Genomic DNA, 25,436 nt, shown 5'->3' on the forward strand with positions numbered 1-25,436 from the left:
CAATGGCTGCTGCCATGTTCACTCCCCAGAACCTGAGATTTTCCCTTAAACTGGAAATTAAGAATGCAAGAATCAGTGTGGCTGGCCAGCCTGTCTCAGGTGGTCATGGAGAAGCAGACCAAGTCACTCCTGGCTTTGGAGCTGCCTGGGAGGTAGAAAAACAGAGCATCTTTGAGGACATCTGCTGTGTCTGTGGCAAGGTGGACAAAATGCTCAAAATACAAGAAAAGCAAGGGTCAGGGCCCAAAGGGGTCTCACTCCCTGTTTCTCTGGCCTCTCTGTGGGGTGCCTGTGTACAGGATTTCTGCAGAAGATAGTCCATTTTGTTAAGCCTTTGAATATTCAAATTGAAAGTATCGCGCAATCATTGATTGTCAAATCATGGGTTTCTAGAGGTTTTAAATACTTGGCATGAGGGGAAAAAAACTCAAACCTATACCCGAAGGTATAAAACATTAATTCTGTGTGTCTCCTGCTCCAGGGACTTGGGTGCAGCTGGATGTTTTGTGAAACTTTAAAAATGTCGCATCTCTGCCTCTCTTCCCTCCACAGGAACCCTCCTAGGTGCTGAGTTCCTGCAGCTGCTGAAACCAGTCTCTGAGCCATCTCCTGCAGACCAGGATGTCGGGTAACTCAGCTGCTTCTCCGAGGGGTCGGGTCAGGCGGGCCAGGGGCGTTTGGATCCGGGTGTTATTTCCATAGCTTTTCCTGCACACAACAGAAAAATGATTTAAAAAAAAAATCAGGGCAAGCCAGTAAGAGCCGGGCTGGGTTCTCTGGGTCTCCAACCGAGGCAACAACCGTGGCTGATTGAGCTGGATGCTTGGTCCCTGGAGGGGCCAGAGGCCCAAGGCCACCGGACATCGTGTACCCCAAGGCCCCTGCCTGCCCTCCCACCTTGCCATGGTCCTGTCGTGCGGTTTCGCGGGGAACGAGCTTCCGCGCGCCCTGAAACGGCGGCGCGGGGGAGCTAGAGGTTCACGCAGAGCCGGGGACCGGAGCAGCGCGCGTCGGGCCGCGCACGGCGGTGGCCCGTCCCCGTGCGGACCCCAGGGCGCGTGCCCTGCCTTTGGACCCCGTTCGGAGCCTGGAGCTCGGAGCGGAGGGAGGGAGGGTGGCGGTCGGGGGGGGGGGGTGGAAAAGGCGACTGGAAACGAGGAGAAGGCGCAGCGCCGGGGCCCTGCGCACCTGGGCCTAGGATTCCCCAGCCCTGGGCGAAGAAGAGCGCAGACCCCTCTCTTGGGGAGACCCTCAGCTCCCCAGATCTGGCCTGGTTGTGTGTGGGGGGGGGGGGGTGCCTCCCTGCTGTCCTGCTGTGGCCCCTGCCACGACCAGGGGAGGCGCTGTCAACCCTGGTGCTGTGACCAACCTCCCCGACCGACAGTCCGTCGGTGCCCCGGCGCCTGGCCCCTCCCCGGGCTGCAGGGCCAAGATCAAGGCCGGAGCTGCTCGGGGGGGGGGGGGGCCGCTCGCAGCCCACCCCGCTGGGCCCACAAAGCTCGTCTGGCCTCGCCTGGCCTAACTCGCCCTGATCTACTCACTGTGGCTCTTCGGGGGTGGGTGGGGGTGACCGGGGGGGGGGACCGCGCACACACACGGTCCCTCCCCCGAGGACCCCTGCAGCGCGCGCCCCGCCATTCTGCTTCCCTCCCCGGGGCGCCGCAGCCCGGCCCCGCCGGCTCGGGGGCGGCCCCTTCCGGAGGGCGGCCTCCCAGCGGCTGCGCGGTCCTGGGAAGCCGGTTTTCCCCCACCCTGCGGAGCTCGGGCTGCACAGACTCGCCCTGGAGCCTCCCAGTGCACCGTGCACCGCGGAGAGGGGTGGGGAGAGACGGTGGACGGATGAAAGGGACCACTGAGAGCTCCTTGCGCTTGGTCCCTCACCTGCCCGGGACAGACTGGCCAAGCCCAGCCGCGCGTCCCACGGCTGGCTTGCAGGCCGAGGGCATGTTGAGGCCGCAGCCTCCAGCCATGCCTGGCCTGCAGCCCAAGGGAGGGCCCGCAGGCTTCCCACCAGTAGAACCACCACAGTGGGGCATGAATGACAGAGTCCCCCTGCCCCACTCCGTAATGCTCTCTTCCCGTTCAGCAGGCTGGGCCTCAAACCCCAGTCTCCCCTGACTTAGTCACAGAGGTGGGCTCCTCTGCTCATTTTGGGGGGATGTTTGCCCCAGCGCCAGCTCCCACCGAATAGTCCCACAGATACGTTCTGCTCCCATTGGGGATCTTGAAAATGCACATCCATCTCTTAGCTGCCACTGCCCCACAGCCCGCTCCAAAAAATTGGGTACCGTAGCCTATAAAAGGGGCCCTCACTCCTGACACCCCAACTCTTGGACTTGACCACTGATTCAGTTGCCTCTCCCCCAGAAAAACCAAAGGTGTATCAAGGTGTCCGGGTGAAGATCACTGTGAAGGAGCTGTTGCAGCAAAGAAGGGCACACCAGGCAGCCTCGGGGGGAACCGTAAGCATTCGCCCCTCACTTGCCAGCCAGCCCATGGTAGGCCTCGTCCAGTCCTGGGTGTGGGGTAGTGTCGGGGCCACCCCGGGGGACCTGGCCTTTCCCAGCTGGTCTTACAGCTTCCCAGCCCACCTTCATCCCAATTCACCACAGGCAACCACAAAGCACAGATGGTTGGGGTGGGGGTGGGAGGTGTTATAGGGTTCAGGATTTGGGGGAAGGCCGTCACTCACTGATCAAAGTTGAGAATAACAATCTTGTTGGTACAGTGCAAAGAGAGCCAGCCATCAGGTGATTGGATTGCTATTGTGTTAGGAAGACAATGCACATAGAATCTTCACATGCTCAGAAAAACCTCTTCCAGAAATTTACTTCATTTGGGTTTAGAGAATCTGTGAGACATCTTCCTCTCCCTCCTCCTTTTGAAACTTAGCTTCTGAGGTCATTTGTCTGAAAATCACCAGTCATCAAAATCCCCCCTTCCTTGGACTATTACACAGAACCACTGCCTTAAAGCTAGAGTGAATCCTCAGGTAAGCCCCGGTTATTCCAAAATTGATCTGGGAAGTTGTAAATCACTCTGACACTTGGTAGAGCTTGGTAAAGCAGGTAAAGTACTATCAGAAGTGTTCAGGGCAGCAGCAGAACCAAATAAACTAGGTGAGGTCATTCTCAAGGAAAGGAAACTCATTCCTGAAAGCCCTCAATAGATGATACAATTTCTGTGGGTCAGTGTGGGTTGCTCACATTGCCTGTTACCTTTGGTCCTTCTCCAGCCTGTGAGCATCAGCCACAGAACAGTTTTTCTGTATGGTGCTATTTGTGTTTGATGTATGACTCATGAAATGGGAGGAGGCAAGTTACGTAGGGGTGGTGAGTAGGTTCCGGAGCCAGATGAACTGGGTTTAGATCTCATCTCCTCCATACGGCTTCCTCCACCTCTCTTGTATGGCTCCCCTCATCTTTAATTTGGGGGTCATAAAGTTTTGTAAGAACTAAATGAGCTGTTGCAGAGAAAGCACTTGGAAGAGTATTTTCCACTCTGTGAGGGCTCAATAAATGTTAACTTTTGGGGAAGATAATGTAAAACAAAGTTTCCAAGCAAGGATTGAAAGCCAGCTCTTCAGTAATGTTCATCAAAGCTTTTGTCCTGAGTTTACAGTTAAGTATGAGTTTGCTCACACCTGTTTATATACAGCTGGAGAAGTGAATATCTCCATCTGCACAATTTCAAGTCCCAGCAAAACTTTCTTACATCTGTAAAGGGCTTCCAATGATGCTTCTTTTAAAGCACTTAGCATGCTCACTATTTCATTTAGTTACAGTAATCAGAGGAGGTAAGTAGATCAGGAGTCTGTATTCCTCTATTACAGCTGATGTTCAAAGCCTCACAGTTGCTAATGGTAAAGTCAGAGGTAGACCCAAAGTCATTTTATTCTTAGTATAGAAGACTTTTCCATCTGTTGCCTCTAAGCTGATCTTTCTATGGATCCAGCCATACCAAGCAGGAGCTCAGCCGGGCCATCTCAATCCCTTCAGTTAGGAAGTGAGTTGAGGTTACTAGGTTACAAATAATCAAACTAGTCTTGAGGGAACTGGAGAATGCTATTGGAACCCACACCTTATCATCCAATCAAGATGTTCATAACACACAGTCTTTCGTGAAAGAGCTTTGGTGTTGGTAGAGTTCTGCTTTACCTGGACCTGAAGACTTTCTCTCTCAAGCAAAGTAATTCTGTGGCTAGTAGGTCTTTACTGATTAGTTTGCCTGCTGTTGACTCCTTCACAAGCTTCAGGAGCTGAAGCAAAGGAAAGTACTTCACTTGTGTATCTCACTAGTTTCTGTTCCCTGGAGTCTGTCTTATCTTTTTCTAAATATCACTCAGGGAAAAAAAATGAATCAGGACTTCTGAACCAGTGCCTGGCAGAAACACATTCTACTTTTGCTTCCTGGAAGATTCTCTCAGCCTGTGCCCTCAGCAACACAATTTCAGTTGAAGAGGGAGATGTAAGATCTTTCACTAGTAATCATTGGAAGGATATAGGATTGTAATACGAGGATTACTACAAAAAAGTGTACCCAGTAGGCAAGGATGGCACATACCTGACAGGACTTTTCTCCTATGTGTTCAGTGGTTGAAGGATAACTCTGGGAAACATTAAGGTTAGAATTAATTGTATCAAATATTGCAAAGCAGGCAAGAATTTATCTTAATTAGTTATAAAGTCTGAGTAGTATCCACAAATTACAATTTTGAAAAGGCAGTCATGTATGGAATTTCTAGACTGAGACAAAAACCCCAGGTCTCAAGCTATACCAGGAGAAACTATGTAAGACCAAATGGAAGATTTTAAAAAAAACAACAACAAAAAACACCTCAGACACATCAACTTACACACACACACACACACACACACACACACACACACTACTTTTGTCTTTTGGGCAAAGGAAAACATCAGTTAGTACTTATCAAAAGATTTACTTTTTCTTTTCTTTCTTAAACCATTAGCTGTGTGTGTGTGTGTGTGTGTGTGTGTGTGTGTGTGTGTGTTAAACCAGCCATGATGTGTTTTCACAAGTGGTTGATTGTGGATTTTGTGCTGTTTGAAATCTAAGAGAGAGGTGACTTTCTTTGTATTTTTGGAGCAAAGGAGAAACTGGACCCATGACTGGAAAGATAATATCAGGGAGGATATTGTTAACATACCTGGGGAAGGTAACAGGGAAGCAAACAAATCAGCCAATCCAGGGGAAGCATGGAGTTAAAGAGAATGCTCTACTATGAAGCAGGTTTTTTAAAACCCACTCCTTCCAAGTCCTTGAGCTCAAAAACCAAATATTTGCATAAGGACCTGGTAAAGGATTCCAGCTTCCTGGTTCATGACATTGCCGCATGGATCATTTTCAAAATTAACACCACCTCCTGTTTCACCAGTGGCTGATTCTGCCTTGCTCCCAGCGCCCAGCGGTCAGGGAACAGGAGTGAGTATCCCCTGGGACCCAAGAGAGAGGTGTGGTAAGCTGGCCTTCCCAGCCTGGAATCCCAGAGCAATGCTGGTCCCTTTAAACTTTAAAGTTGTCACTTGAAATCTAAAAAAAAAAAAAGTCCTAAATTATTAGAGTAGTATAATTATCCAATCAACTGGAAAGTGTAGGTTGTTTTACTTTAAATAGTTAAAAGGAGCAGTCTCATAAACTTTAATATTTAAATACAGTAACAAAAGAAACTTTATAGAAAGTAAACACACACACACACACACACACACACACACACACATGCAGAGTTGAAATATTTCCTGACTTTAAACTAGAATGCTGCTAGGCTCTGGATTGGTGATTATAACTCAAAACTCTTTTCTATTTTAGTAGTTCATAAGTAGCAAGGACACGTGCATATTTTTAGGTTATCAGGTTTAACAGCATTAGGAAATGTTTGCTTTAGGGGGGAAACAAATTTGTAAGACTAAGAAACCAGTTGGGATTTGAAAAATTGTGAAAATTATTGACTAAGTCCTATTTGAATTAGAAAAATGTTGGTCCTTATTAATTGTAAATAAAATTATTTACTAGAAAGAATGTTGGCTCAGGTGTCACAAACCCTTGCATTTCTATAACATGAAAATTATTTACATTGATCTTTAGCAAAATGAATGACATAAAATTTAACTGGGGAATCTGATACTAGCAAAAAAAAAATCAGACAAACCTAAAAGAATCAAATCTAAGTAAAATACATTAGTTGCATTTAAGAAGCAACTGTTTGTTTTTTTACAGGAAAGAATCTGGCTTACCTTATCTCAGAAGGAAACACAGCTCCCATCAAAATGTTCTAGCTTTCCCGGCATAGAACTTCTATTCTTCTTTTTGCTTCATGGTCATATTCTTGCTTTGACAGCTGCCCGGACCCAGCAATGTGCACATTTCAGACCCAGATGTGCCAACCTCAGGTCAGTCCAGCGAGCATCACAACTCCCTCAAAACAACAACAACAAAAAAAAAAACCTCCTTCAAAAAGTCCACCTGGAAAGCTTTTCAGAGCTTGATTCAGATAGGCACCACCATTTAATTGGAATCCAACCAATCAGGAGATGAAAAAGCAAGCTAGCCAGAAAGCCAGTGCTACATTCTGTCCTCATTTCTGAACTGTCCTCTCTCTGCTGTTTGCTCTGCCTCCAAACCTAGTTCTTTACCTTCATTCCATTCCTCATCACTAAGTAACTCAACTTGACTTTAGTATCAGAACTCTTTAGAGTCTTATCTTTTTTTTTTTTAGTGTACTATTAGATGAAATACAGAACATCCTGAAGCTCTCAAATAATGCCTTTGCTCCTGTTCATTTAGCGTCTAGCCGACAGGGGCTTCCCTTCCCTTCTTTTCTCTCTTCCCAGAAAGCAGTTCAGACAAGTGTAAGTTTTCCCAGCCCAATACGAATAACTATTACATAAGCACTCCTGACTATGCCACTCAGCAGTTAAGAGTTTAAGGAGGTCATACATAAGGAAGCTTGCACTGATGTTAGCTGCCACAAATACATCTCTTTCACATAGCCGTAAAGGAACTTAAGACTGCAAAAAAACAATTTCTTGTCCTGTGGCTCCATTAGTGAGTATCCTCTTCAATGTCTCTTCTTGGAGCATTTAGGGATATTTATCACACACCAGTTCTATCAAGACTGGAGTGAAAAAGGAATGATTTTTAAAAAAACAGCAACTAAGTCTTGTGTGGTGTTTACCAAGTTTGTTCACTGCATTACCATTTTAATATATGCATTAAGAAAACATGTTGGCTTTTTATGACTTTAAACATGTAATGCTGGTTTCCATTTCTTATTCTTTCTATTGCCATCGATACCACTTCTCAAAACCCTCTCTTCAAGATTCAGTTGGGGGGGTGTGAAGTTTAGGAAAGCAATAGTCGTAAATCACAAAGAGTATTTTCCCACAGTGTCAGAAATTTTCTCAGAGCCTCACCCGGATCTCTTAGTCACAGTCACTGCGGAGAGGCTTACTTGAACCAGATATGGGGGCTGGGTGTCGATGGCTTTTGAACCCAAGACCATGGAGGCTTGAATCATATCTCCACTGTGACACTCGGACACAGGTTGGACCACCAGGCTTTATTTTCTTTCCCTGGTCATATTGTTTTATATTATATTCCCTGCCACAGTATTTACCAGATTCATTTCGCTGGTGCTTGGTTTAACTAAAACAACTAAAAAGTACAAATTGTCTGCCTGTTTACTTTAGTGGAATTTCTCAAGTGCTTTTCTCCCCTTGATAGAGCAATTATTCAGAATACAGATGATACCTCTATTCAAATCCATGGGGTCATTTAGAAGTACATTTCTTTTCCCTTCCTCCTTTAGGATTGTATTTTGAGCCTGAGCCAATGTCTTCCACAAACAATTATTTTCAACCCCGTGAATTTTCCACTTGTGTTTCTTGTGAAGAAAATCCAAGCTGCTTGGACCAGATCTTTGATTCCTATCTGCAGACGGAAACATCCCCAGATCCTTTGTTCAACTCCACACCAAGCACTCCCTACTATTTTCCAGAGGGCTTCCAAGCGACCCCTTTCTGTTTTAATCAGAGCCTGGTAATGTATCTTCATTCTTCATATAAGCGAATGGTTGCTAACTCCTGGGTAGTAATAATTTGTAAGAGAGTTTGCCTCATCTTGTGAGAAAGCACATAAATTTTCTCGACAAGGATTCCACGTGTGGACACATCACAGGGCATAACACAATTATAATTTCTCAGGTGAGATGATGTGTGGCCACAGCTCCCCTGCTGTTTCTTGAATTGTAAGGCAAAGACATTGGCTAATTTGTAGGTGGGTTTTGAGTTCTTTGAAATAGAATTAAGGTTTGTTTTTTCAAACTTCATTCTGTGAGTGGGGGTTGGTTTGGTTTGGTTTGGTTACTCAATCAGCTCTACTAACTGATTGTTTTGATCTTCTTATGCACATAAGAACTCATTTGGGTCTAAGATGGTTCATAAAATGAACCATTCATTTGAAAGAATTTGACTTGTCTCCCTTTTTATGAATCTCAAGTGTTCAAAAATATATTTCCCTTTAAAATGAGTAAATTAGGCTAGACTAGTGGCTCACACCTGTAATCTTAGCTACTGAGTTCTGAAGACTGAGGTTGAAAGCCAGTCTGGGCAAGAAAGCCCATGAGACTCTTACCTCCAGTTAACCAGCAAGAAGCCACACATGGAACTATGGCTCAAGAATTAGAACGCCAGCTTTGAAGGGGTGAAAAGTTAAGAGACAGTGCCCACGCCCTGAATTCAAGCCCCAGTCCCAGCACAAAAATAGAAAGAAAGAAAAAAAAGAAAGGAAGAAAGAAGGAAGGAAGGAAGGAAGGAAGGAAGGAAGGAAGGAAGGAAAGGAAAGAAAGAGAAAGAAAGAAAGAATAAGGTTTACATGAGCCGTTTCTAGTTTTTCTAGATGTCTATTGGAGGTTTATGCTTTTCTAAAACTCGTAAATGTTAAGTTTAAAAATAAAAGGAAGACATGTGAATACTTTTTCCTCTTGGTTTCTCAAAAAGTCTATATAAGCAGCAAACTGGATTTTAGAGGGGACAGCAATTAACACTCAGCATAGGTATATTGCCATGAGGCAAATACAGGGTTCCAACAGCCCAGTTCTCTTCTAGCTTCCAAGTCAGGCTTTCTCACTAACGACTAGAGACTTACTTAAGAGAAGGTAGTTGGAACTTTTCCCCTCAGGGGGTAAGATTTTAATGACAGGGAAGGTGGCTTCTCTTGCTGGAATGTCCCAGAAGTTCGGCTCTAGGGAGATCCAGATTCTCCTGTCTACTTGGTTCTCTATGCCAAAGGTATAAAGACACATCCAAAGGGCCACCTGCAGCTTATATTGCTGCACACAGCAGGACTCCGTGCGCAGGTGACCAGACACACAATGGGACCTTGTGGTTTAAGAACAAAACATCCTCCAAAGCATGGTGATAACAAAGGAAGCCAGTGAAGCAAGACAATTAATTGTTGGGAAGGAAATAGGTAAATATAAAATGTGGTGTCGTGAAATCATGGAGTCAGCAAATACAATTACTTCTGTGGACTTTGGGTTGGCTGTTTTGGTTTGTGACCCCCTCATTTTCTTACTCTGCGTTAATAAATCCGCACTGTTCCGTTCATTTGATCCTGTCTACATTTTCAAGTTCTTTGTTCCTTGTTGTTGTTGTTTTTCATGTGTCTAGACCCCAGGATCACCTTCAGATTCCTCCAGTCTCTCTGGCTCCTTTGACTACAGTTACTCACCAGCCCAGCTGCCTTCATATGCTCCTGAGAGTTACAACTCTCCCCCATCTCTGGACACCCTAAACCCTGGCTTCCCTCCAGACAACTGCTCCTACCACCATTTGTCCTCACACACCCAGTACAACTGCTTCCCTGCAGCTACCACCTCGGTCTGCTACTGCGCCTCCTGTGAGACAGAGCACATGGACATCCTCAGAACATCTGAGTACTTCTACCCAAGCCCAGACTGTGCGGACTTTGCCCCCTCCGTGGCCACCACCAGCGATTTCTATAGGAGGGAAGCAAACTGTGACATCTGCTATAGTTAATACAAGCTACATGTATGAATTAGGAGCGTGGTATGGGCATATCTATTTTTCTACCACATGTCACTCTTCTTCAATTTCCTGACACTAACATAGGCGTTCACGTGAAGTCTTCAAACCTGGTCATAGTGCCACTCTTCTCTTATACATGCACAGTTAAAATTTTTGTAGAGCACTTCTAATTTTTTTACTTTCCTGTGTTATAAACAAGTTCTCTTTTTGACACTAATAAATAAGTTTGTGTACTATATGCTGGGCTGTTTTCTATTCATTTCCAATCATAATGTCTATTTGATTTGAATATTATCAATGAGCCAGAAAATCAGTAACTACATACACTTGAGTGGCTTTATCTTACTTGTTCGTGAATTTAAAATTTTTTTACCAAGGTGAGATGGCTCACACCTGTAACCCTAGCTTCTTGGGAGGCAGTGATTTGAAGGTTCAAAGTTCAAGCCCAAGTTATCGAGACCTCATCTAAATCAATAAGCTGAGTCTGAAGGTGTGAGTGCCAATCATCCTAGCTATGCAGGAAGTGTGAACAAGAAGATTATGTTCCAGGACTGTTGGGGGAAAATGTAAAACCCTATTTGAAAAATAAGTAGAGCAAAAAAGTCAGGGGCTTGTGATAGAGCATCTAACTAGAAAGCAAGAGGCCCTGAGTTCAAAAGAAAATTATGTCAATAGGATGAGATGCTTTGGCTACCTTAGGATGGAAGATAGACCTAACTGTGCTAGTGGAAAAGGAGGAAAAAAAACTGCCTTGCCTCAAAATGAGAAAGTACATCTTAAAAGACATGGCTTAATTATTAGTTCCTCATGTTTAACATTAACCAATGGCCCAAAAAGCATACCCTGCTCACACCTGGCTCACACCTGTAATCCTAACTACTCAGGAGGCTGAGATCCAAGGATTATGGTTCAAATGCAGGCTGGGCAGGAAAGTCCATGAGACTATTATCTGCAACAGTCAACTCAAAAACTGTAGTGGTACTGTGGCTCAAAGTGGTAGAGTGCTAGCCTTGAGCAAAAGAGCTCATGGAAAGCACCCAAGACCCTAAGTTCAAGCCCCATGACCAACAACAACAAAAGGATACAGCATATCTGACATACAGCAAAAATAGCCTGTATAAAATTCTTTTTCATTTCCAGAGTATTGTTTTGGAAACTTGCTGGGCAAATCCCAACTTTTCTCTTGACAGCTCCCATATCATTGAAATCACCCACAGCTATAATTTGTATTTATCTTCTATTTCTAGATTTCTGCCTTCAGTCTTCAAAGATGTGTCCCTGGTGTTTACAAATTGATTGCTAGGATTTACTATACTGTTAATGACTGAGTTTCAGAGTCTTCCTAATCTAACTAATCATTAATTAGAAGTCCACCATCTTTCAAGGTCAAAAGGTGTTATTTAAGCTATCTAGCTTCCTGTCTCACATTCATTTCTTAAGTCTTGCTTGCTAAAAAACAAAGAAACCCAAGAATTAATTCCTAAAGTGGAAGATTTCCCAGGTTCTACCCTTCAATACCATGGCAACAATACTGGCACCAGAGGTACCATTTTCTGAACCTTCCTAGGTGCCAGAATTGCCCACAGGTTTTCTCATACATCACCCCATCTAAGAACAGCACGGATGGCAATATAAAGAGTATAATACTCAGAGAAGTTAAGTCACCTTGCCCAGAATCACTCAGCCAGTAAGTCCCCAGCTTTGGGTCTGAAGGAACCCACAGCCCTGCTCTTTATTCTGTAGTGGTGGAATGTTGGTGCCACCCTTTGGGGAAGACTGCTCAAAAGCCCACAGAATCATCAAACACCACACACAGGTGTGTTCTCATCCCAACTAAGCCAGTGCTCCCAGAAAGAGCAAAGCTAATCTACAAGACACCAAGATCCCAGGCAGCGGAACTGCAGAAGTCCTATGGAGTGGCGAACGAGATAGAGGTACAAGCTGACCAACCTCCTCTTCCAATGGGCTTCTTCCTGTCAGGAGACAGCTATCCTTTCCAAATGACACCATGTCATTGTCCTCTTCCTGGGGACTTAACCGAGGCTTGGGCAAATGGGACAAGTTGCAGCACACCTTGTGAAATAGTTGTGCCAGGGAAATAAAACAATCGTGGCTTTTCTGAGATGCCAATGGAACTAGTTGTTTTTAATGCCTTGAAACTCATTTGAAATTGGCCTGTTATCCACAGGTATCTACTCACTCAAACCAGACCCCTCCAAAAGCCAAAGGTATTCTCCACTCTAAGCCAACAGCTGTCTGTGTCCAAGAGATGTGAGCAAAGAAACCAAGGCCTTCATTGGTTGGCACCAAATACAACTTTCCTGGATGCCATTCTTTAACTGCTCATTTTTTATAAATGATGGAAGTGGAACTTAGAAAGATAAAATAACTTGCCTGAAGTCACACAACCTGTAAATCAGGTGAGTTCTCCAGCTCAGGTTATCTGATGTCTGAACTTCCAGTAGCCCTCGTAAACTTTCCATTCATTCTACCTAGAAGAATCATCATTTTGGACTTGATCTTTTGCCTTAAACGTTATCTGCATCTCTATAGTTGAGTCTTCCCAGCAGAGGCATGTAATACAATTACAACCAGAAGTTTAAATACATGAATAAGCTTGTTATTCAAAACCATCAGAGAAATTAATAAAACCAGATAGTATGTGTTTACCATAAGCAAACTGACTGCGTGCCTCCAAAATGCAAAGCCAAAGGTCAAAAAGAGGAGGTGATCTTTAAAATTTCAATCAGTAAGTCATATCGCCTCTCCAGTTCATCCACTCTATTGACAGTGTGTGACAGTGGCTTATGGCAAAGGTCACAGTCATGGGCAAAGTCATCAGCTGAGAAGCAGCAACTCCAGCACTCAGCTAGAGGAGGAAGATGGTTGCAAGTGAAACGGGTTGGAGTTCAGGTCACTCAGAGAAGGAGTGACTTTAGACAAGTACAAGAAAATTATTACAAAGCGAGTAATAAACTTAAAAAAAAAGTCTTACCCTCACCCATTGAACATGTCAGTAGTTACAAGAAGGGCTTAGATAAATTTCCCTGAAAGGAACCTAAAGATTACCTTGTTCAATGTTCCTCAACCATGGCTGAATAACACAATGACGACCATTTTTTGGTAGTTAATTGGAGATAAGAATCTCACAGACTTTTCTGCCCCAGATGGTTTCAAACAGTGATCCTCAGATCTCAGCCTCCTGAGTAGCTATGATGAAGGCTTTGAGCCCATGATTGCCTGGCCATTTTCAATATTTTTATACATGCTTTTATTTGCTGGAAGTGTATATGTGTTTCTATGCAGCAAGACTTTCTATTTTAAGAAAACTAAAACCTTTGCTGAAGATCTTGATTCACAGTGTTGAAAACAAACCTCATTTCACAGATGACAACATTGAGTTGAGCGGCAAGGTGACCCACCAAGGAAGAGACAACCTTTTCATAGGAAAGATAGTTGGCCTTTCTAGTCCAGTGTTGTTTGCCGAACATAAAGTTATCACTGCTCCTTTGTGGGTCTCAGCCCAATAACAAAAACAGATGGTTTCTGAAGGCAAAGGAATAGATGAGGTACCTTCTGAATTTTTGAAGTCACTTTAAGGGACAAACACAAAACACAAGTTTTGGTGATCCTTCAAAACATATAAGGTTGTTGAAAGATATTTTTAAAGAGGCATAAAAGGCACAAGCCCCAACCAATGGTAGAAACATCTCAGTCCCTGTGTGTTGTTATTATTATAAAGAGAACTCTTATTATCTGTTATTATAAGAGAACTCTGGCATGGAGGGTAAAAGATTTGACAGCTTTTTAAACTTCCTATATTCTGGCTGTCTCTCCCTTTGCTTGCTCCATGTTGTATTGGAATGTCCAGCAGCTGGGAACATACAGATAAGGTTGTTAATAACCCTACCCACCATACTGTTCTGGGACATTCTTCCTGTTACCATTGTCCCTTTTCACTGGTCAGGTAGAAAAGTGCACTTACTCTCTGTGGAATTTAGTGTCTCCATTTTTCTGTGCTTTTCTGGTCTGAATAAGTCATACACTTGTTTCTTCCTGTGGTCGTAGCCTGTTGCTCATTCTGTAGTCTTTGAAGGACTAGTGTGCCCAAATCATCATAAGTGGGGAAGGACAGGGAAGATGGCCCTGCAAGGAGAAGATGGCTCCAGTCCCCACACCTCACCTTTTGGACACCACACTGTTCAAAATGGAAAAAAATATAGCCAGAACATCCACCTAAGCCTGTACAGACATCTAGAACCAGAGGAGCTGCAGTACTGGAAGGTCTCTACAAATGAGTGTGTCAGCTAAAGCTTTGGAGCTCCTAACCACACCTGATTCTCTTTCTCACTCTACTCCTGGGAGTGACTTGAAGGCCAGATCCCACTGTCCACATGGGGACCCCAACTATTCATGGTTTAGCAGGCAGAACTAAACAAAGACAGATGGAGAATCATGGCTGACTCCTTGAAATTTCTCTTTAGAGAGTTTTCAGCATTCACTGGCAGCTAAATTGCAAAGGCTTCTGTCTTCTCTCCACTTTGTACAAGGAAGCAAATGGAAGGATCAAAGCTCCAATGGCCATGGCTGCTCCTCTTCAAGCCTGTGTCTCCCCTTTAAGTGAATGGCTAGAGTAAGAGCTACTGCTTGGTCAGCATTCATTTATAGAAATTCTCAGCCTGGCCCATCAACCTCTTCTTGGCTGGGGAGTGGGAGCTCAATGATTAACTGGAGGAATCCATCTGTGGAAGACTAGCAGAGCCCTGTGATGTGGTTAGCAGCATGGAGCTGAGACCGGGTGTTTCCTCCTACTCCCACTGCAGAATTGGCTTCATTTCTACAAGTTCCTCTTGCATCAGGTAGAGAGAGTGGACTACAACTCTCCAACTCCATTTCCACATAAAGAAAAACAGCCCAGACTTACAGCTCTAGAGCCAGACAGACCCGAGTCTGACCTCAAGTTTCCCCATTTATTTGCTCTGTGATGCTAGACAAGTGTCTTAATCTCTCAGGGCTGACATTGAGTGATCAAAGCATGCAAACCAATAGAATGAAACCCAGTCATTCTGTCTGCCCCTTGAAAACTGGTTTCATCCTGTGGACGAGTTGTAGAATCCTATTTTCTTGCACTGACTGTCAACAATAATGTCACACAAAATGTCATCCCAAAGATACCACATCCTACAACATCCAAGACCTTTCAAATTCTCCAAGACTCTGAGGCAAGAGCTCATCCTTTCTTGGAAAGATAAAAATATTGTCAAGTCTGTATTTCCGGCAACATGGGAGAGGATAGAAGTCTAAGGCCAGCCCCAGGCAAAAAGCACAAGACACTATCCAGAAGCAAAGAGGGCTGGGGACCTGGCTCAAGTGGTAGAGTGCCAGCTGAGATAGAAAAAAATCTGAGCAAAAGTTCAAGCCCTAGATCTGGCAAATAACAACAACAAGAACTACAAACAGAAAAAGAAAACATCATCAGTCACACATAGCACAGAAATCTGAGAAAATTCCCAAGAAAGGAAAAGTCTCAAGAAGTCAGAGAAAAGACTTCTCTACTTAACTGAATTTTGGACTTTCCTTCTGCTTTGGGGGAAAATCTTATTTTCACTGATTTTGACCACTAGCCTCTGCTAATTCCTGCCTCTCCCAGTTCTATCATGTCTGCTGTATACCAGATTCCTCCACAAGATCACATAGACATACTATTATGTCATCTGGCCCCTGGGTGGGCATTGTTATTCTAATTTTAATGAGAAAACAGATTCAGAGAGGAGGTTGAGCCAAATCCCAAGCCAATGATATAGAGGACCAGAATTCCAACCCAAATCTGTATAATCCCATTGCCTATCCCTTCTTCACCTAGTAGAGGCGAATGACTGGGTTTCATTCTATTGGTTTGCATGCTTTGATCACTCAGTGTCAGCCCTGAGAGATTAAGACACTTGTCCAGCATCACAGAGCAAATAAGTGGGGGAAAGTTGAGGTCAAACTCGGGTCTGTCTGGCTCTAGAGCTGTAAGTCTGGGCTGTTTTTCTTCATGTGAAAATGGAGTTGGAGAGTTGTAGTCCACTCTCTCTACCTGATGCAAGAGGAACTTGTAGAAATGAAGCCCATTCTGCAGCGGGTGTGAGAGTGGGAGGAAACGCCCTGCCTCAGCTCCATGTGGCCAACACATCACAGGGCTCTGCTAGTCTTCTAGAACAGACTTCTCCTGTGGTAGGTAGGCTGTCCTCGAGCAGAATGAGCACACACACCATTCACTCTGACAACACAATGCTGAACTGGAAAGTGCTAGAGGAAAACTTGTGGGCTGTAATGGGGATACTGCATGTCCCTGTATCACGTGATGCCTCTGAATTACTGTTTTAAATATCCTGAAGAAAAATGGAAAGATCCTTGTGAGGGACATTCTTGGAAAGAGCCTGAAGCTTCCTGGCTGCTCCACATTGGAGAGACATTAACTGTGTTGCTACTACCCCCCACAAAACATTTCTACCTACTTCCAAGATAGAAATGTAATTAAGACACTTTTAGCCCCTGTTGACAAAAGCTTCTACTTTTGTGTGAAATTCTTTAATTCTATAAAGTAAATCAGAAAAGATGTAAAAATTCAGGCATGGAATGCAAGCGCCATAAGCTCTAAGTAAAAGTATTTAATGAGTGGTTGCTATTCTTGCTCTTCTTGCTAGTAAGTATGCACAGGTGCAAAATGACTTTATCACACTATGTGAAGGCTCTCCAAGTATCTTGGGAAATCAGTAAGATTAAACTGAAACCAGGTTACGTCCAGTGGTTGTAGTACTTGAAATGCCAACATATTTGGTTTCAGGTAAACTTTAGTGTTTGGGGAAAAAAAGGGTTCTACTTGCTAATGTGTTGACTCCCTAATGTCACTCAGCCATGCGGGTTTTCTACAAACCAAGGGTAAGAAAAGTGCTTGCCTCGTTAACGTGCAAACATTAAGTGAGATCCCATGAAAAGAATATTTTAAAACAAGTCTTTGTAAGTTGGCTGTGGTTAGCAGCTCCATGATGAATAGCTAAACCATTTTTAAATGATACACCATGTGAGAACACAGTGCTCCTCTCCTGAGGATTCAGCTTCAAGGTGCCACCTTGGAAGCAAGGCACCCCCATCAATACTAGATCTGCCAATGCAGAAAAATGGAAGAGACCTGGGTGGCGGGGAGGGTGGCAGTCAAAACTAGGACTTCAACCTGAGGCACAAGTATCCAAAACTACCAATCAAACCAGTTCAGAGACTGAGCCATGCAATTAGTACCTGTCTCTATCTCCAGTGTCCTCAAGGAGTGGGCATATGGTACCCAACTGTCCATATTAGAGCAAGGATAAATTAACACTAAGCTGAGGTCTCAGACTCATATGTATCCTGATTAGATGAAAATCAAGAAATCTGTTCCTGGCCTAATATCGTTCACCATGAAAACCCTTTTCCTCTGCTTCATCCTCTTCTTCCTCTTCCTCCCTGGTGCTTAGAGCAGTCAGCCTCCATCTGCTCCTGTAACATGTACAAAGCCAAGAGAAGGAAGGACTCTTAAAAAGCCACAGAATCTCTTCAAGCCCCTGTAAGTTTCCACCACATTTTCAAAGAAAAAAAAATTCCAGTCTGAGCCCTAGATCTGCCACCTCTCAAGAATTGTACTGCTTTCTGACAATCAGAAAAGAGGCCAGCACTGAGCAGAACTACCCTACCCTTCACTCTCACCCCCAACCAACTCTGTGCTACGTTCACCTGGCAGGACCTTCAAAAATTGGCAGGTGGTCAGCTAAGGTTTTGAGAAACATGTTGATATTAGGCTGGAATGCTTAAAATCAACCCCCCTGGGCCCATCTAGACTGTCCTCTACGGACTCTCCATAAAGCCAGATCCAAGCTCCTGAACAAGTCTGTAGAAACACCGTACAGTCCATTTTAGACCTTTTTTTTTTTTTGGCAACAGCTGAAGAATATTTACAGCTCCCTGAAAGAGTCTATCGGCTTCATCTTCTTGCTGGCAACAGACCAACAGTGCTGAGTACAGTTAGCCAACTTCTCATAAAGTGGAAGGTTTGGGCCTGAGATTGTTCTTGGAGATACACTATGCAAATATTCAGTTGGTACCGGCGGAGCACAATGATTTAGTTGGGGAAAAGCACAGTGATTGGGGAGCCAAAGGAAAACCTCAGGCTCTCAAAACAGGACAGCTGGCCCAGAACTTCTTTAAGAAAGTTCCAGGGGGATCTGGCTGAGGGTCAACAGGCAGGGTCTAATCACAGCACAGTGCCTTGTTTGGGGGCTCTTGGAAGCGTGGCCTTGGGAAGTCACTTAAGTGATATTTGTTTGCTTATCATAATGTCCAAAAGAGCTAAAAGGTAAAGGATAAAGGGTAGCTCTTCTGATGTGAGAAGGGGGTGGGAAGGAGCTGCCAGGTCCTTACGGGTGGCAATCTGGGTATAAACCTAGCTCCCAGGTTCTGTATTCTCCTTTCACCAGCCTTGGATCTACTAGGTGAGCAACATGCATAGGACAACCACATTCTCACCTTTGGTCGTGGTTCCCAGCTGAGAGATCCACTGGAGCCAACTTCACAAGACCAGATTTAGCCCAGCAAAAAAAAAAAAAAAAGAAAGAAATGTTTTTAGGAATAAAGTTTCATCACAATCATACAAGTCTTTCCAAGTCATGAGGTGAAGCCCAGGATTTCCACCACTCAGTCCCGGCTCATATTCCCAGACGCCAGTCAGGACGGACGGCTGAAGCTTCCAAGTGAAAGCAAGCAAGATGTCATGGCAGCATCACCTGACTCTTCTACTCATCCCTGCCCACTCCCCAGCCCCACCCCTCCTACTGAGGCCCTATGACAAAGCTCAGAGCTCTCAAGATTCTCCAAGTAGCTAACACCATTTAAAAACAATAATCAGCTTTTTTTTTGAAGTATTTATCAGGTAGATCAGGCTCTTTATAATAGTTAATATTCAAAACAAAACTAAGGATAGATATTTTTTATCGTTCTAATTTTATGGTAAAGGACCTAGGCCTGATGCACTGAATTGACCTACCAAATGTCATACGCCTACGTAGGGCAAGATTCAAATCCAGATCCTCACTCAACTAGAGCCTAGACTTGTCCCAATATGTCCTAATCCTAGGTACACTCACTCTGGCCCCCTGGTAGACAAGCCAGACTCTCAAAAATGCAACCAAAAAAAAATCACTGGATAAGCAGCAATGCAAATGCACATACAGCTTTATGTGGGTCTACCTGAGAGAGGTAACCCAGGTGGCTACTTGGCCGTGGAATGTGCCCAGCCCGATAAGAAGGCAAATACTTGGCACCTTGTGGGTCGCTGGGCACAGATCAGATTTCATTGCTGGGCTGTGGCAAGGAAGAGTCCTTTGTGGGCTTCACCTGCCAGGACTGGCTGACACTGATGTCCAGAGCCTGCCAGTCATGACAAGCCAGAGGTCTGCCCCTAGGGGATCTTCTCTTACCCTAAGCAACACTCCTCATGTCTTCTCAGTATGGCACAGTTCCTCAGCCCTGCCCTTCTTTCAAGGTCAGCCCAGGACTTCCCTCCATGGTACATTGCAAATGCAAACTCCAGCCAAGTCTAGCTATGTGACCTTGGATGACCTGTTTCATTCCTCTGAACCTTCCTGCCCTTCTGTGAAGAAAAGAGGTAAATATATCCATCTTTCAGAGTGATGGTAAGAATTGGTGGCTCCAGTCCTGTGTAGCCTGGAACAAAGCAAAAGGCTCAGCAAATGCTAGGCCCCTCCTCGCTTCTCAAAATGGGCTCTCTGCCCTGCATTTCCCTGTTTTGGATCACCTGTGTCATTCAACTTAACATTTTAGTCAAACACTTTGCTTGGTTCTATTTAACTCATCACTTTTTATTTATACGTAAATCTTGTCTCTTCCAAATTAAGTCTGATCCTTCTCTTGGGTCCCCACAGATCTCACTAGCAAAGACTGTGTCGTGACCTATTAGTTGCTGGTGGGTGGGAACTCCTAAGTGCATTGACAACACTACTAACCATTTGGCAAGAGAGGACTTAAGCATGATGCTCTGACGCTTTTCATCATTGAAAACAAAATGAAACAGGCAGTCTTTTATATTCATTTTAACAGGTAACCATGTCTCCGGTAATTAAAAGTCCTCATGGTCACAAGGATAGTGAACAGAATGTCAGGATTTGAATCCATACCTGCTTAACTCTGAAGCTTGTGCTTTTAATCCTTATCTTCATCCCAGTGACATGATCAAACTCCATTCCTCTGGTGGAACAGTGTCCCAGAGAGAAAGAGAAAGAGAGAGAGACAGAGACAGAGAAAGAGAGAGGAGGGAAGGAGGGAGGGAAGGAGGGAGGGAAGCGGCCTTGGGGGACAGCCAGGGTTGACTACCATCTAGACTCTTTGGTCTAGGACTAATCTGTTCACATCCCTGCAACCTTCCCTGAGTCATACCTACTAAACATACACAGGAAACAAAATGTCAGATTTAGTAGCAGAAAAAGAAATCTCTTTCTTAGAATTTTCTCCCAATTCAATAGCCTAAAAGGACCACCAGATGGAAAAGATCCAAATAACTTCTATTGGGGGGGGGATGGGGAAGTGGTCTTGCTTAATTATGAGTTGCACAGTAGGACTCCAAGAAAGTGCTGGCTTCAGAGTGTTAATTCCACCTGTCAGTTACACCTCAAATTAAAAAAAAAACATTTGCATAATTGCTAGAGGGTTTTGAAAATCAGAGATCCATGTGCCATAACTTGAAAGCCAATTAAAGAAATGATTAAAGCAAGCCAGAACTTGTTCCTGGGAGATGTAACTGAAAAGCATAAAAATCTATCACAGAGATTCTAGGTACTTTCCCTGTTGAGAGATTGTTACTGTGGTCTATGTCAGATCCAGCTGGCCTCTGGGGGGGGGGGGCAGAGGGGAGCCTGAGCTGGCTTTGTCCAGCTCTCTAATCCCTGGCTCCAAGCAAGAGACCACCTTTGGTACTTCTTGATACTTCCAGACTCAAGGGGACAAAGCAAGTTGATCAGAAAAAGTGGTGTCAGAACCAGTGTCTTAATCACACAAAGGGTGATTCCAAAGAGCAGAAAGAAAAAAGGAGACCCTACTCTAGCTTTAGCCCATTTTATAGATGAAGAAACCAAGGCTTAGACAGGTGAGGTGACTTGTCACTGGTAACATAATGATGTCACTCCATGAAACTCGGCTGTTTCCCCTCTCCCAAAGCTATCTGTGCAAGCCATATGTGGCATGAATGGGGCACTAGCTGCTTACGCTCAATCACTCCATCCTGGGCCTGAGGTCAGATGGAAGGGTAATTGAAGCAGGGAGCAGGTAATGTGGCCTCTCTCACTCCTTCAATACCTTTCCCTCCCTCCCTTCCTTCCTCCCTTCCTCTTCTCTCTCTCATCCATTAGTAACACTTACTTTAAGAGATACTGTGGGAGATGATACACACATTGTATGCTGCCTTATAAGAGTACAATAAATATTATTTACTATACTAATGGGAACAGTTGTCAAACCAAATCCAGGGCTGTGTGACTCTTTTGGGGCAGCTGAGGCTAAGATAGAGAATGACACCAAGCCACAGGGAAGAAAGCAAGATGTTGGGCATAGTACTGGATTCTAGTCAGCTAGGGACAGGGACATTGGGTTTTGATTCAGCCAAAGACCAGCAGATTGAAATCTGACCCTCAGCCTCAATGCAGAGAGCTTGGGGAACCTTTAGGATGACTGGCTGATCCTGGCTTCCAACAATCTTGATGTAGCTGAAGTCTCACATCCCAGGAATCCTCTTAGTCACTGGCTAACCAGGACTATTGGCCATCCTGGGAACACAGCTCCAGAATTAAAAAGAGAACTAAAGTCTCAGAAACACGTCTTCCTCCATGAGACCCCAGCCCTGCTCCAGAATCACCAGCTCTGTGCTAGGACTTCTTAGGATCTCATCTTCATGTGAAGAGAATGTGTTCAAACTTCAAAGCTGCTTAACAGTCTTCACCCCATGCATTGTGGGGCAAGAAGCCCCTCCCACACTCTCAGCTGACAAGCCTCTTCCTCCATAGATAATAACACTGCAGCTCAGCACCTGGGAGACATTCCTAGGGTCAACACCATTACTCACCAAGGTCCCAGGACACCAGAGCCTGTGCTATGTCTGTCACATTCTGAGCTAGGACTTCAACCATTCCAACCTTGAGGAGGGAGTTCGTATATAGGCAAAGTCCATACAAGAAATGGATTTCCCTTTGAGAAAGTGGTGGATCACGTGCTACTGGGCATGATTAGAAGGGGCCTTAATTCTGCAGATAGCCCATCAATAAAAGAACCTCAGAGCCCAGGCAAACCTACCACCTGCTTCAAAGTTCTCTATAGTTAAAGCTTACCTCTCTTAGGACCTTGTTCTCTCACGATCATTCCCTGATGCCCACATCACAAATGTCCTGAGCATCAGGAAAGATGAAGAGCAGGGAATTGTGGTTTTAAGATTTGTGAGTTTCAGGCTGTCTGTCATATGAATGTAATATATGCTGGATTAAGACCACCAAGGTTTCTTAGAAGTAGATAAAGAAGTTGTAAGTACCACCACTTCCTTGTAAGCCGAGAATTTCCAACAATGGGCCTCATCTATCAGGCCCAAAGGGAAACTACTCTTCGGAGAGCTGAGCCCAGCCTGAATACTTGAAGACTATTAAGGCTTTCATGACACATTCACCCAGCTTTCCAGAGCCTTTGCCTCCCTAGACCCCAGACCAACCTCAGGCCCATAACTGAGGTGGTATCTACTGGAATGTCCCCACACAAGGTTCATCCAACATCTTTTGCTTCCCATCAGGGTCAGGGAGGGGCCTCTACCCTGACAGTTCAAGGGCTCTTTCTGGAATCTTGCATATCAGTCCATTAGCCATCCCAATGAAACTTCTGGAGCCCACAGAGACACAAGGTCACTAGGCCATGCTGGCCACTAGCAGATTTGAATCCAGATTTGCCTCCAGGGACCACCATCTACCTCTGCTTACTATGTTAATAACAAAATAATTCACAACAAATGATTACTTAACACAATGTCTGGTACAGTCTGAGTGCTCCTATACTATTAGCTTTTAATTTTTTCTTTGTTTTGCTTTATCACTGCTTGAGCCCAGTGCCTTACACATACTAGGCAAGTGCTTTTTCTCTTAAACTGTACCCCTAGTCCAATGTTTAGCTTTCTAAAATTAATATTATCATCATCCAATTTTTACAAAGCTTAGAGATTTAGCAAGGTTCCTCAAGTTTCTCAAGGTTCCTCACACGAAGCGAAAATAAGAGGCAAGATTTCTATGCAATACTGTTAGCAAGAAAACAAAACCTACCAAATGAATAAATTCTTCTTTAACTGGCATTGCCTCAATGGACTATAATATCTTCCAGATGCCATGTCAAAGAGGAAATGTGTAAAAGCTAAGGTATTTTGTAATTAAAAATATGAGAAATATTTCTTGTGAATTTAAAGTTTCATATAAAGATAGCAAATGCCCATACCCTATGATCTTCTAACCTTTCCTCAGCTGGGCTGCAGAGACCTCAAGGTCATGGTTAAGGTCATGTATTGTGGCTTCTTTCTCCACTCTGAAATTGGCTGGAATTGATGTCCAGCTACGAAACCCTTCCTATAGAAGATGACAGATGGAACCAGCCCAGGAATGGTCTTACTATTACTAAACATTTTCCAGAAAAGATATCCTGAGCATTCCTGACTTCATATAACTTTTTTCCCCATGTAGATTGATTATAAGAGCTGTTATCAAGTGTTTCCTATGTACATGGCCCTATGCTCTGAGCTGTTCATGGACTCCTCTCACGTAATACTGGAGACAGCCCTCTGAGTTTGTGACATTGTGGTCTCCAACCTGCAGGTGTGGTTACTGAGACCAGGGAGGTTGTCACCTGCCCACTTGGAAGGCTGAAAAGCCACAGCATAGGCTTCTATTATTTATTTTTTTATTTTTATTTTTGTCAGTTATGGGGCTTGAACTCTGGTCCTGGGCCCTGTCCCTGAGCTCTTCGGCTCAAGGCGAGCACTCTACCACTTGAGCCACAGTGCCACTTCCCAGCGCAGGTTTCGTATTGCCTCTTTCCTATCTAGAAGCATAACCATCCTTAAAAGATTATCAATTGGTGCAGCCACTTTGGAGCATCATTTGTCCGTGTCTATTAAAAATTTTAAATTTGCATACTCTATTGCACAGCAATTTCGTTTCCGCTGTCCTAGAAAAATACTCTCAAAAGTACACAAGAGGTTCTGTCCAAAGATCTCCACTGAAGCATAATGATCATGGACATTTGATTACAATTTAAATGTTTACCAACTAGGGGAATGGCCAGACATACAGAAAACAGAAATAGAGTGTGTGTGTGACAGCATTTATTGCTCCTTGAGTCTGGGGAGGAACTGTGATTTGGGACCTAGCACTGTAGAGAATGTTAAGCACTATTAAGTATTCCATCACAGCTCAAGGAGTTCTAGAAGGGGGACATTGAGAGTTCACATCCTAACCATGACATGTGCAACTACACACACACACACACACACACACACACACACACACACGTGCATGCACATGGGAGAAAAGATGCAAGGGCAAGTGATATACAGAAGAAAGTTAATAGGATGAGGTATTGTATTTGTGTGTCAAGATTAGAGTGTGTGTGGGTGTGTAACCTGAAGTTCAGGGCAGTGTAAAAAAGAATGGATCTGCTTGTGCTTACATGAAAAAAAGAGGTCAAGACATTATAAAGGGAACAAGGTTTTACCATAATGACTCCCATGTGACTGTTCTGTAGGGGATGCTGGTGTTTTCTCTACGTACATATGCATTGGGAGATCGAGGGAAGATATCAGGAATGGTAGGAGCCCCAGTGAGCTCCCCAGTGGGGGAGGGGGAAGTGATAGGAAGCAGAGAATGTTGATCAGAGGACATTCTAGCTTTATCCGAGTAGTCAATGAGGTATTTATTCATGCATTACTTGTGTGATTATAGGGAATACAAAATAAGGTTGTTCTAACTCCTTACATTGGAGAAATGGTAGCATGCAGTGTAGACACAAACAAACCTTACCTTTCCTTTCAGTGTCATCGTTTGGTAGCTAAATGACCTTAAATAAGTTACTGAAGATCTCTGTGTATCTTGAGATTCATCCATCAAATGAAGTTCATAGTAACACTTCAGAAGATGTAGTAAGGAATTAAAGAAGGAATTAATAAGGGATAAAACAGTCAACTCTGAACCTAGAATATACTAAGTAATACTGACAGCATTTATTGCTACTGTGATTTGGGACCTAGCACTGCAGAGAATGGTTGAG

General features: G+C 44.2%; 1 protein-coding gene and 2 long non-coding RNA genes across 6 annotated transcripts; 1 reads left to right on the plus strand and 2 right to left on the minus strand.

Annotated features, from left to right (window-relative positions):
• Nucleotides 1-382: 382 nt before the first annotated feature.
• LOC105980698 lies at nt 383-6,337 on the minus strand. Its single transcript, XR_001174756.1, has 3 exons — nt 6,255-6,337; nt 4,564-4,608; nt 383-708 (listed from the first exon to the last, which is right to left on the minus strand). It is a non-coding gene; the product is annotated as an uncharacterized LOC105980698 (long non-coding RNA).
• Colca2 (colorectal cancer associated 2) lies at nt 553-10,247 on the plus strand. 4 transcript variants are annotated; one of them, XM_013009589.1, is made up of 5 exons: nt 553-628; nt 2,368-2,462; nt 6,359-6,410; nt 7,829-8,058; nt 9,690-10,247. In XM_013009589.1, the coding sequence occupies exons 1-5, from the start codon at nt 622-624 to the stop codon at nt 10,056-10,058; spliced, it is 753 nt and encodes a 250-aa protein (XP_012865043.1). In that variant the 5' UTR covers nt 553-621; the 3' UTR covers nt 10,059-10,247. The 4 variants fall into 4 exon arrangements, with proteins under 4 accessions (XP_012865043.1, XP_012865045.1, XP_012865046.1 ...); XM_013009591.1 differs by having other exon boundaries at nt 7,913-8,058; XM_013009592.1 differs by lacking the exon at nt 553-628 and adding an exon at nt 5,399-5,445 and having other exon boundaries at nt 2,419-2,462.
• Nucleotides 10,248-17,358: 7,111 nt separating this feature from the next.
• On the minus strand, nt 17,359-20,357 carry LOC105980746. The gene is made up of 3 exons (XR_001174760.1): nt 20,276-20,357; nt 18,609-18,649; nt 17,359-17,585 (listed from the first exon to the last, which is right to left on the minus strand). It is a non-coding gene; the product is annotated as an uncharacterized LOC105980746 (long non-coding RNA).
• Between the last annotated feature and the right edge of the window lie 5,079 nt (nt 20,358-25,436).

The sequence above is a fragment of the Dipodomys ordii genome, unplaced genomic scaffold, assembly GCF_000151885.1.
Source record: "Dipodomys ordii isolate 6190 unplaced genomic scaffold, Dord_2.0 Scaffold10, whole genome shotgun sequence".
NCBI classification, from domain to species: Eukaryota; Metazoa; Chordata; class Mammalia; order Rodentia; family Heteromyidae; genus Dipodomys; species Dipodomys ordii.